Below are 12608 nucleotides of genomic sequence, written 5' to 3'. Positions count from 1 at the left end.
CTTCTTCTTTTTCTGTTTTTTAATGCACTGGGAAAAAAACACATTGGATCTAGAGTCCAGACTCTTACTAAATTTGACAAGAAAAAATAATCTTGATTCAATCGGATTTTTGCTTGAATCAAGAACCAAACCTCTTAATTTGAGCGGATTTCCTTTTGATTTAAGCAACAATCTGATTGAATCAAGAGTATTTTTTCTTGTCAATGTTTTCAAGAGTTTGGACTCTAGATCCAATGTGTTTTTTTTTTTCAGTGTGGCTTTGTGTCAAGCACCTACAGCCAACTTTACATCCGAATCTTTACAATCCTTTAAAATGATCCATGCTCAAAGTTATTCAATTGAATTTCATCGAAAGCTCGTAAAAACCGCTCTCATGTTGAAGACCTCATTAATCTCAATGTGGGCCAATCAGAGCCTCCTTAAAGAAAAAGCTGTTTCTAGAACTAGAATGAATATATTGCTCTGACGGATTTTCCCGGCTTTACAAGATGAAGTTTTGTTATCTGGATACTTACAAATTATCAAGCCCCTTGAGAGGGGGGTTAACAGATTCAAAACAACTGGAACAGATGGTACCCTACGCACACAAAGTTTAGCGTGGCACCACAGAACATTTAATAGATCCACAATCCTTTCGGTAGTTTCAAAAGTGACAGTTTCTGCCATGACCATCAACATTTTTTCCTGGAAACTTTAGCTAGCTCTAACGTTTCATTCCAACAATGTGTGAGTTATTTTCTTCGAATTTTCAAATTTGTTGTCAAAGCTTTTCCTAAAATGAACCTGATAAGGTAAAGAATTGGACTACATTTTGAAATTTGGAACTATAAAGTCTAGCTCGGTTTAAAAACAACGTATGTACCATTAGTTTCCCTATGCACATACGTGTTTTTACAGAAAAGCCAGAATTTATTGTTCCAAATTGCAAAATGCAGTCAAATTACGAGTATGCATCGCAATACATACCTCATTATACAGGGTGATCCAAAAGTCCCTTCCACCCCCTCTAACTTTTTACCTAATTGAGGTAAAGATTTGAAACTTGGGGGATATTCCTAGGTAAAAGGGAGCTACTTTTTGGCCCCCCTAAAATTTTCAGGGGGGCCCCCCTTGGGGGGACAACGGCCCCCAACTTTTAATTTTCAAATGGGAAGACCCCCTTTGTGATAGCTCGTTCGAAAGAGCATAAAAAAAAAAAAAAACTTTTCGCGCAAACCCGAAGTCAATATCTCAAACCGTTTCAAAATGGCGGCCGGTTAAAGTTCAAAATGGCCGAAAATTCACACCGGTTATTTGTCGATGGATTTGCGCGAAAGTCGGTTTGTAGGGGTACTTTGACACGAGAAAAACGAATTTGACGTTAGATTTTCAAAAAAACCGAAATTTCCAAAATGGCCGCCGGTTAAAGTTCAAAATGACCAAAAATTGATTTTTTTTAGAAATCTAAGTTCAAATTTGTTTATCTTATGCCAAAATACTCTCAAATTCCAAGTTTTAGGCAAATCCATCGGCAAAAAACCGAGGTGACAATTTTTGGCCATTTTAAACTTTAACCGGCGGCCATTTTGGAAATTCCGTTTTTTTTTTAAAAATCTAACGTCAAATTCGTTTTTCTCGTGTCAAAGTACCCCTACAAACCGACTTTCGCGCAAATCCATCGACAAATAACCGGTGTGAATTTTCGGCCATTTTGAACTTTAACCGGCCGCCATTTTGAAACGGTTTGAGATATTGACTTCGGGTTTGCGCGAAAAGTTTTTTTTTTTTTTTTATGCTCTTTCGAACGAGCTATCACAAAGGGGGTCTTCCCATTTGAAAATTAAAAGTTGGGGGCCGTTGTCCCCCCAAGGGGGGCCCCCTTGAAAATTTTAGGGGGGCCAAAAAGTAGCTCCCTTTGACCTAGGAATATTCCCCAAGTTTCAAATCTTTACCTCAATTAGGTAAAAAGTTAGAGGGGGTGGAAGGGACTTTTGGATCACCCTGTATAATTTCAAGAATCTTTGAAAATTTTCAAATTTAAAGTTTAAAAGTTTAATTAGCGCTTTCTGTGTTTCACAATTGGAAGCTCCCACTTGACAAAAAACTGAGCACTACTTGAGTCAAATCGGGCACCGAACTGATTTCAACATGTGTTGCAATAAAATATTTTTTGTGAACACTTGTAAAGTAGTGTAACTTAAAAGAGGAAGACAATTTAAATGAAATCCAAAACTATAAATTTTCTAACCAATTAGTAAACGGTAAGTTCGGGGCTAATTAGAGTCATGTTATGGGTAGTTCTTTTATACTTGAAAGTTTGAATTATTCTGATTTTAATTTAAACTAAAGTCTGATGAGAAAAGTTGTCTTGCGATAGGTATTGTTTTTATTCTCACCCCGTCTAGTCTAGTAGTAATACATCGTTGAAATCAAGTTCATCCATGTGGTGCAAACAATCCCGCTCGTTAATTTTTGCTCGTGAAGTTCCGAAAATTATCAAAACTTGAAAATATGACTTTAATTAATTAAATTAATCATCGAATTGATCAAATATTTACACGATCATATTTTCAATTCAATTATCTATCATTGAATTTGAGGGAGTTGCTTTGCGTATGAAATCTTTAAAATTTACCACTATTGATATGCCAAAACATTTATTCAGTAAGTTTAGTAGGATCACGCGGAGAACGTTTCTGACTGATTTTTTTTCACTCAGCCCCTTTAATCACCCATATTGAATTTCAGCTCTTATCCGTCGCAGGCAATTAGTCAAATCAGGCATTTTATCAAATGCCTTGGCAGATAGTCAAATGTTGGCAGTTAATGAAAATTTGTAAATTTATGGCGAAGAGCTAACGAATTTTTAATATTTTGAGAAAAATACCCCATCAAATATACGAACTCTTCTTGTTCCTTCCTCTTTAAATGCCTCTCATATATTCAAATGTTAAAAGTTTAAAAATTCTGTCTTTTATGACATGCTGATACCATTTAGATGAGTGTTTATTCAGGAGCTAAAAATCGTTTTAAACATTATTGCACGATCCATATTTTTACAGAAAATTCTTATTAACTGGAGCAATTTATTATTTTTCCTTAATTCAGGAAAAGAATCAGAATCGCATTCCACGCAAGAATATTTGACTATTTGCCTAGGCGATTGACAAAATGCCTGATTTCACTATTTGCCTGCGATATATCTAATCTGAATATTTTAAAGAATACTGAACCATAAAGACTCTCAAGTGTTTCATCCCAACAACGTTTGATTAGAGGTAGTCCTTGTGCTTAGTTTAATGCAAGCTATGCAGTCTTGTAAATCTTTGTGATATGGGAGAGTCAAACACACTAAGTCTCTTGTTTATCGCTCACAAGAGAAATATCTCATTAGTATTAGTTTCATGATCACGATCAACCAATTCTTGACTCCCATTGTGTGCGTTAAATCGTGGGGCATTAAGCGCCTTCACTTACCAGTGGATGCAACGCGGACAGCTTTTGATCACAAATAATTGCTTTGAAGCATTTTAATCTAAAGCAGTCATTATCAGGGATTCTGCGTAGGAATTCCTTGCCGATTCTTTCATCACTTCGTGGCTTTCTTACGCCAGCGATATGAGAAATAAGTCAATTTCGGGAAATGTTTATCTTAGAAGCGAATCTATTGTGTGGCTTCAATGATTTTCTCCTTCGAATTTTGTTTGTGATTGATATGCAATGATTTTTTCCATTTTTTCATAGCAAAAATATCAGCGAAGCGATTAAAGGAAAAATATATTCAGTCTCTCGATGTAATTGGAGGAAAAGATTACATGATCTTTTAAACAGAGCCAAGGAAAAATACTAACCTTTTAGGGATAGGTGGAAACTTTTACCTCATCGAAAGATATAAGGCTTCATCTTTTTATAACCAATATTTTTTCACCTTTTGTAGCCATTTGAGATTGTTCGGGGAAACGTCACTTCACCCGTGAGAGTCTTCCGGGAAACTTATTTCTACTATCGAGTATAGCTCTTGAACTTTTGAACTACCCGCTATTTGACTGATTCCCTTGGAGTGATTCAATCTGCAACGTACAAAGTTTACCGAATTCCAGCTCGTTTATCGAACGAAATCCTATATCAAAACCTGTTATTAAACACCTACCAAATGGGTAAGCCAACAGTTAAATTTTAAAGTCCCAATGTTAAAAAGCTTCCACCTTCATATTCTAATGTAAGGTCCCTTCATGTCTTTATTGCTCTTTAATTTTCGCACACTAACAACAAGGAGGAATAAATTTTACTGCAATTTTAAACGTCATACATATATGTGACATCCTCCTTTCCAGGACCTCAAAAACACTGAAAAAAAAAAACTCAGGCCTTAGAAGCCGTACTTACGGGCCATATAGGCATATCGTTCACATTCCGGGCTCAGAGGTCAAAAGTTTCGGGCTTAGCAACCGAAAATTGAAACTACGGCTCCAGCACCCGGAACAATCGAAATTACAGCTCCAGCACCCGGAGCAATCTAAGCTACGGCTCAAGCACCCGGAACTTTCGGCCTCTAAGCCCGAGATGGACGGTATGTCTATATAGCCCGTATTTTTTTTTCAGCGAAGGAGAGATAAAAAATGAAAATGTGGAAATGTGGATTTATGTAAGTCTTAAAAGCCGCTTGATTACTAAGTTTTGAAATCATTCACAACAACATTCTAACAATATTCACTTTTAGTGATAGAACAAAGAACATATAGGTTGGAGCTATCAATCATTCGGTTGCCAAACCCTGCTAAAAATGGTGAGTACAAATGAGTAGAAAATCAAAGTCATATGCATAGAATTTCAATTCATATGAATAGAATTTCAACTCATATGACTAGAGATTTCAACTCATATGAGTTCAGCGTTGAATCTACCGTGTCCGATATCTCAGAAACTAGTCACCGCATCAAAAAAATTTTAAGAACAAATGTATTTTTCAAATTTACATACTATGTCGGTGTCTCCGGGTCAAAAACACCTCTTCTGAAAAATGAGGAAAATTGAATTCATATGAGTTGAACTTTTCTACTCTTATGAGTAAAATATTCTAGTGATATGAGTAGGATTCCTACTCATATAAGTAGGAAATTCTACTTATATGAGTCGGCGAATTCTGAATAACCTACTCATCATTTTTAGCAGGGAATCGATTACTTGATACAATGTTTTGTGTTCGCAGATCTTTCCCGGAGAGCAGCACCAGCCCAAAACGATGTGCACCCAGCATCCAGAAAGCCACGTCCTCAGAGCAATGTGCGTCCCTGGGTGTCCCGTGGACTCATTCACCGTGGCCATACTCACCCTATACCTATGGCCCTCCGTCCTGGGGTCCATCTTCCCCCTGAACCAAGACCGCTGGCGTCCGTACTTCCACTACTCCCCACACTACGGCTTCATGAACGACCCGAATGGTCTCGTCGAGTACAAGGGCGAGTATCACCTCTACTACCAATGCAACCCGTACGCTCCGATCGTAGGCCACGTTCACTGGTGCCACGCCGTGAGCCGAGACCTCATCCGTTGGGAGCCCCTTCCAATTGCTCTCTTCGAGTACAACAATTCGATGCCCTTTAGTGGTAGCTGCGTCGTTTACAACGACTCGCTCGTGGCTATATACACCCGCTCGTATGACACGGGGACGCAGACGCAGAACGTGGCCATCAGTCACGATAATGGGCGGACGTTCGCGGAGTATCCAGGGAACCCTGTCATCGACATAGGATCCTCCTCTTTCCGAGACCCGCAGGTAACGCTCATGATATTTAACACAGTTAATTATTATAATAAGAAGTGGAGAAATGGTGCTGGTTCACACCATTTCGCGGGAAACGAAGCGAGAAATTCCAAAAATTAAAATTAGAGTCAAAATTAATTTTAATTTTTGCATTCTTGGCTTTATTTCCCCGCGAAATGGTATGAACCCAGCACATTTCTCCACCTTGTTACATACAGTTCGGGCCACTTCTTAGTGGTTTTTTCCCCTCATTATTATAATAAGTGTATCCACAATGTTAAGGTGCGCGAGATAATGGGTGTGGATGAGAATGACATCGTACACGATATCAGGTCCAGCAGTTGGTCTCGTATGGGCATGTGCGAAGGGTGACAGACGATCGGTTGCCCAAGCGGGTTTTCGATTGGGTTCCTCCCGGAAGGCGACGGCGGGGCGTGGACGTCCTGTGAAAGGTTGGCGACAGGGAGTGGAGGAGGAGATCAGGAAGTGCCAATGGAGATGTTGCATGTGTGAGGAATTTGCGATTTGACTGTTGATTCTTATGTAAAAGTTTGCGAGAAACACGATGGTGCCACTGGTTTTCTCTGAAATCAACTCCCGAGCTCAAAAAAGCTCTAAAGTCGAGGCAAAAATGGAGGGGATATCCCATGCTATTCTGAGAGTTCACCTCTACATCAAGACGAACTCTCCATGCAGAGATAGGGAGCAAATACATTGACAGGGCTGCCACTTTATTTGGCGACTCCACAACTGAAAACATGGCATCCCTGCTACTCGTCATTTTTCTCCAATTTTGAGATCGCAATTCTGTTGCCGGGAGACTAAAAAATTTACTTGATAATTTTAACAAACAATTCAACGTAATAAAGGCGTGGTTTTTTTAGAGGAAAAATATCGAATTCGAGTTCGAAATATCGCAGTTTCGATATCAGTATTGAATGCAATATTTTTCCTCTAAAAAACCACCACTTTATTACTTAAGATTGTTTGTCAAAATTGGTAAGTGAATCCTTCAGTCTCCTGACAACAGAATTGCAATATCAAAATTCGATAAATCTGACGTGCAGCTAACAAAAAGGAACCAATTGATGCGATACATCGCGTGTCGTTTTGACACAAAATATAGCGTCCATCGAATCACTTTAAAATCAAATAAACATAATCCAGGCTGCGGTTAAGTCATTCATACGCAAATCGAGCCGAGCATATCAGAAATGTCTACCACTCCGAAGGTGTGGATTGGATCGAGAAAAAAAACTTGAATCGATCGAAGTAGACCGATCGACATTGATTCGATCGACAAATTATTGGAAAACCGGTGTCGATTCGATAGGCATGAATCCATCAAAAAATAAAGTGCGGGCCCCGACATATATGCGCAACGCATGAAAAATCATGCAAACTTGTAAGGCGCCACTACGCGCTGCTGCACGCCGTGCTGTACGCGCAGTGCATGAAGTATCCTGCGTTATTGTAAGGCGCTACTATGCGTTCCGCGCCGTGCGCGCCAGCACCGCGCCGCGCCAGCCGCACTTTGTTTGACGTCATTATTCAAACTTGCGGCGTGAGCGGTTTTGAACTTGTGATTTTTAAGTTTTTGTACAGTTTTTTAGATTTCAAATGATATAACATCACATAAAACCCAACCAATTTTCTTCTCTTCATTTACATTTTTGTAAATAATTCTTAATAGAAGCATGCAAGTGAAATGGCTACGAGTAGGCTCCCTCCAGCGTTGTAATGGCGTGACCATTGGACTAAATTTTGCTATTCGGACCCACAACTTTTTTCTTAGGCACCCTCAATTTCATCTCATTAACTGCAATATTGCAATGAAATATTTGAATGCAATATTTTTATTCTAAAAAACCCAATCAATCTAAGAGGTCGGACAAGACATGTTTAACTGTAACTGCAAATTTTGATCTTCGTTTCGTCATATTTTAAATTTCAAGGAGTGTTCGTATCAGAAAATTTCCCGAGGAAACCAATGGACCCACTTTTAGAATCTCAAAGTTTTGTATGAACGGAGTTATAAGCGTTTAAAAGTTTCCGAATCTTGTCCGACCTCTCTAATTCGTCGTCTCCCGCATGAAGGAACGCAACCGCATTCCAGGGTTGCCAAATTGACTTAAACAAGTGATTTATTTAAAAACGTTATACCCGAGCAATTTTCATCAAAAATTGTTCCGATTTTTGAAAGATCTCTGAAGAAAAATCCGTGACATTCTCAGTTAAGAACACCCAAGATTCTCCTAGTTACTAAGCAATTTTCGAGGGGAAATTTGGCAACATGGAACTAAAGTTACGTTCTTTCGTGTGGGGAACGACGAATGGAGATGTTGCATGTGTGAGGGATTTGCGATTGGACCATTGATTTTTACGTAAAAGTTCGCGAGAAACACGATGGTGCCACTGGTTTTCTCTGAAATCATCTCCTAAGCTCAAAAAAGCTCTTAAAGTGAGGCCAAAATAGAGGGGATATCCCACCCTACCCTGAGAGTCTACCTCTACGTTAAAACAAACTCTCCATGCAAAGATAGGGAGCAAATACATAAGCAGTGATGTCGTGTTTTCAGTTTTGGAGTCCCCAAATTAAGTGGCAACCCTGCTAATGTATTTGCTCCTATCTTTGCATGGAGAGTTTGTTTTGATGTAGAGGTGGACTCTCAGGGTAGGGTGGGATATCCCCTCCATTTTGGCCTCACTTTGAGAGCTTTTTTTGAGCTTGGGAGATTATTTCAGAGAAAACCAGTGGCACCATCCTGTTTCTCGCGAACTTTTACATAAGAATCAATGGTCAAATCGCAAATCCCTCACACATGCAACATCTCCATTGACGCGATCGACTGTGTGACGTTTAAAACAAAGACTGCCCTTGACTGCCTTCAGGTATTCTATCACATTCCAACCGGGGAGTTCAAGATGGCGGTAGCCTTGGCGGGCGAACACTGTATCCGATTCTACGGCTCAGCGGACCTGATTCACTGGCGAAAACTGAGCGACTTCTGCAAAGCCGGGAACCAGGGCATCAACTATGAGTGTCCGAACCTCGTCCGCCTCCCTACCGAGGGCGGCGGCCGCAAATGGGTCCTCTTCATCTCCATCAACCCCGGCGCCCCGCAGGGCGGCAGCACCACCCAGTACTTCGTCGGGGACTTCGACGGCACCACCTTCACCCCGGACGACTACGCCACGAAGCCCCTCGACTTCGGGAAAGACAACTACGCCCTGCAGTTCTATTCCAACGTGGACCCTCCGACGGCCATCGCGTGGCTCAGCAACTGGCAGTACTGCAACGAAACCCCGACGGCGACCGATGATTCCGGGTGGCGCGGGATGATGACACTCCCGCGGACATTCAGGTTGGTCCCCACGGCAGACAACGGGCTCATACTAGCGCAGACACCTCTTTTAAACCATGTCCAGCGGGCGGCGGTCGAACATGGAGACAACAGCAGGCGCGTCCTCCCCAAGGGCAATAAACCCCTGGAGATCTGCCTGAATGTGAACTTGAAACGTGGGAGTCGCGTTGTCCTTTACCTCCAGAGTGCGTTCGACGAGCAGCTTGAATGGGGCTACGATGCCAATAATGGACAGTTGTGGGTCGACCGCGGGAAGACCAAGGGGTTCAGACAGCGGTTTTTTACCGATAAGGTGTCGGCTGCTGTTATACCCGAGTCCACTACTAGCATCGACCTCTGTGCGTTCTATGATAGATCCTGTTTCGAATTGTACGCCTCTAACGGGACGCGCGTTTGTAGTAGTCTCGTCTTCTTCAAGCTGGACCCCGTCCTTCTTCAGGTCGAGATCGTCGGTGAGGGCGACATCACCAACTTGACGGTGAACACTCTGAGCCTATGATCTGTCGTCTTATGGTGATTTTATGTGATCTAGGGACGAGAGTCGCCACAACACTGAAAAAAAAAGACTCGTAGAATTTACCATTCCTTCACGTTGTATTTCACACAGCGTGAAGGAATGGTAAATTCTAACAATCCTCAAGTCGATTCTGCCAGAGGAATGGTTACCTGGATTGCATTTTGCAAAAAGGAACCACTAGCATTGCAATGTTGCTAAGATTGTGCTACTTTTTTTGTCTTGCAGGAAAAACCCGATTATCCATTAATAGTTTCTATTTTACTCGCTAAAAACTGTAAATTTAAGACAGAAATTACCATCTAAATTTCATAGTTTTTCAGGATTTCCGCAATTTTATTGCAAAATATGAAGTTGCACAATCTTAGCATCATTGCAATTCTAGTGGTTCCTTTTTGCAAAATGCAATCCACCTGCATCTGTACCTTTCTTCTGTCAGAATTGACTCTGAATTAACGCTGTGTGAAATACAGCGTGAAGGAATGGTAAATTCTACCAATTTTTTTTTTCAGTGTACTTGCGCTGCTATACGGTTTTGTCTTTGAGAAGCAAAAATTATCAATACGTACAAGTTAATGCAAGGAACTGATCCGTGACGTGTTGCAGCATTAATACTGTAAGCACAAACATCAAATTTGTAAGGATTCATGGTAAATTTTTACCTATGAAATTGCAATCGGACGTCGTCCATTGACTCAATGTGTAAGAGAGAAATAGCGCTATAATGACTCTCTTACACAAATCTACACAAATTTGATGTCATTCTATACTCAGTATTAATGCTGACATGCGTTATGGATCAGTTTCTTGCATTATCTTGTACATTTACGATCGTTATTGCCTCTCAAAAACGTAAGCCGTGAGGCAGCGCAGCTTGGTGGCAGATCTCGCCCCTAGATCACATAGAATCACCTTAAAGCGAATTTATTCGTTGGATTGGATAAATTTCCTGAGTCCGATGACATTACTGACATCGGTGCCATTAGTGGGGCGACAGATCCATCTATCACCCAAGTAGCATTTTGCAACGAAAAAATTGCAATTTAAATGAAATAAAATTTCCAGATGATTTCAACTTTCTTGCAAGAAAATTGCAATTATTTACAACATCTGACCCCCTCATTGTAAAAAAGTTGCAATTTTTTTTTTGCAAAGAAATTTCAATATTGACGACTTTAAATTTCACCCTAAATTTTCGGGGAAATTATAATAATTCGAACCCATGCTTACCTAATGTCCTACGAGTTTAGCAGCATAAAATACGGACGCCCTCGAGTGGGCTTGAACCCGACCCGCGAATGTCGTAGCGGAGCACTCTTCACTGAGCTACAGGGGGCTGATGATGAGCTGGGTTGAAATCACGCCTGTTAAGGCTGTTATCGCATGCATTGCGTCAGTGCGTGGCTCAACATTCATCATAGATTTGATTAACGCGTTTTTCTCAGGCTCCTTTCTTTTGCCTATTATTTATTTTTTTTCGTGTTATTTATTTTTTTCATATTTTTTTTGTCTTATTTTTTTTTTCGATATCAGTAATAGGTACTCACACTAAATTTACACCGGTGTAAATTACACCACATACTAACTTGAGAACTTAAAAATATTTTCAAAAAATATTTTTAAAATATTTTCAAAATTTCTTAAGGAATATTTTTAACATGCATGTTTACAGGCAATATTTTTGAATTATTTTAAAAATATTTTTTGTAACATTTTCAAAATATTCCTTTAAAATGCTTTAAAAATATTTTGAAAATATCTTAATTACAATATTGCCATGAAAATATTTTGATAAAGGTGACAATATTTTCAAAATATGTTGGGCTATATGGGTTAGGTGAGACATTTAAGTCGAAAAACTTTTAAAACAACTAGAGAATTGGATGCCAGGCACATGGCGTGAATTTGTTACAACATGATTGCACCGAAAATGCAGTCTTTATAGTGCCTTGAAAAAGAAGGTTAGGCAACAAGCATAATCTACATTTCTTGCAAACTTATTGCAATAAAATTGCAACTTTTTAAGCGCCTTCAAATGAACGTATAGGCAACAAGCAAAAATTGCAATCAACTCACAATCCATTGCAATGAAATTGCAATCCATGCTACTTGGGCAGTGCGGACCAATCATATAGCTTCTCACCAGATCTACCAAGTCCTCAGTGATTAGTCGAATTTTCGCGAGTGGACTTGGGTGAAGTTCTTGACCTCCTGCCAACCTCCGTTACAACAAAACAAAATTTTCTCCAGGTAAAGGTGCGCCTACACCATTGGTTTTCATGGAGGTAAAAACCAGAGCTAAAACGCCTGAGAAAGTAAAAACGGCCGAAAGGCACTGCAGATTCGAATTTGAGGATAGGTGAAACCTCATACTCAGAGATATGTCCTGCTAAAAAGACAGAATCTTAAGTTGTACAAATGAGCTTGAGCATGTAAACTCAATCTTGATATTTTTTCATGCAGAATAAAAACATACGAGCTTTGATGCAGAATTTTATTTTATTTTTATTTCTTTCCAACTTAAAATCTTTACGTTGTGAGCAAAAGCGTATTAAAACTAGGTTTTTACTAATTATGTTAGAATCAGGAATTTTATTAGAAGTTTTTAGAAGAAGATCGCATCGACTCCACAGGTGATTTCTCAACAGGAATAAGCCGAAGAGAGGCAGCATCCGCTTTATCTGTTGAGAAACAAAACAAGCGTTCAAGAATGGACCATTAGACAGAGTAAATACTTTAAGAGCTTTACAAAATATCGATGTAGAAAACCTAGGGACAATCTATCCCGATAAGCATTTTTCAACGGAAAAATCGCGATATTTTGAAATTAAGTTGTGATTATTTTTACGACTATTTGATGATGAAATCGCCAGGACTAAGAACATCTGACCGGTTTTCCTTGATCTCGTCGCAATTTCAGCTCTTGAAAGTCAAGTTCGATAATATTGCGATACATTGCCGTCGATAAAATCGCGATTGTATTGCA

At 39.7% G+C, this 12608-nt stretch overlaps 1 protein-coding gene across 3 annotated transcripts; it reads left to right on the top strand.

Annotated features, from left to right (window-relative positions):
• The first annotated feature begins 541 nt into the window (after positions 1–541).
• LOC109044597 (uncharacterized) lies at positions 542–10761 on the top strand. 3 transcript variants are annotated; one of them, XM_072305029.1, is made up of 4 exons: positions 543–726; positions 3917–4136; positions 5189–5755; positions 8615–10760. In XM_072305029.1, exons 3-4 carry the CDS (start codon positions 5222–5224, stop codon positions 9605–9607), a joined length of 1527 nt encoding a protein of 508 aa, XP_072161130.1. In that variant the 5' UTR covers positions 543–726; positions 3917–4136; positions 5189–5221; the 3' UTR covers positions 9608–10760. The 3 variants fall into 3 exon arrangements, with proteins under 3 accessions (XP_072161131.1, XP_072161130.1, XP_072161132.1); XM_072305031.1 differs by having other exon boundaries at positions 547–726; positions 8636–10756; XM_072305030.1 differs by lacking the exon at positions 3917–4136 and having other exon boundaries at positions 542–726; positions 8615–10761.
• Positions 10762–12608: the final 1847 nt, after the last annotated feature.

The sequence above is a fragment of the Bemisia tabaci genome, chromosome 10 (genome assembly GCF_918797505.1).
Source record: "Bemisia tabaci chromosome 10, PGI_BMITA_v3".
In the NCBI taxonomy this organism is placed as follows: domain Eukaryota; kingdom Metazoa; phylum Arthropoda; class Insecta; order Hemiptera; family Aleyrodidae; genus Bemisia; species Bemisia tabaci.
The sequence above is the reverse complement of the archived record's forward strand: the minus strand, read 5'-3'. Positions and strand labels throughout refer to the sequence as shown.

Excerpts from the sequence above, each read along its gene's own strand:
- LOC109044597 (XM_072305030.1), top strand. The coding sequence starts at position 5,222 with ATGTGCACCCAGCATCCAGAAAGCCACGTCCTCAGAGCAATGTGCGTC. Across the intron at positions 5,756-8,614 it reads CCTCTTTCCGAGACCCGCAG|ACTGCCCTTGACTGCCTTCA; the intron begins GTAACGCTCATG and ends TTTAAAACAAAG.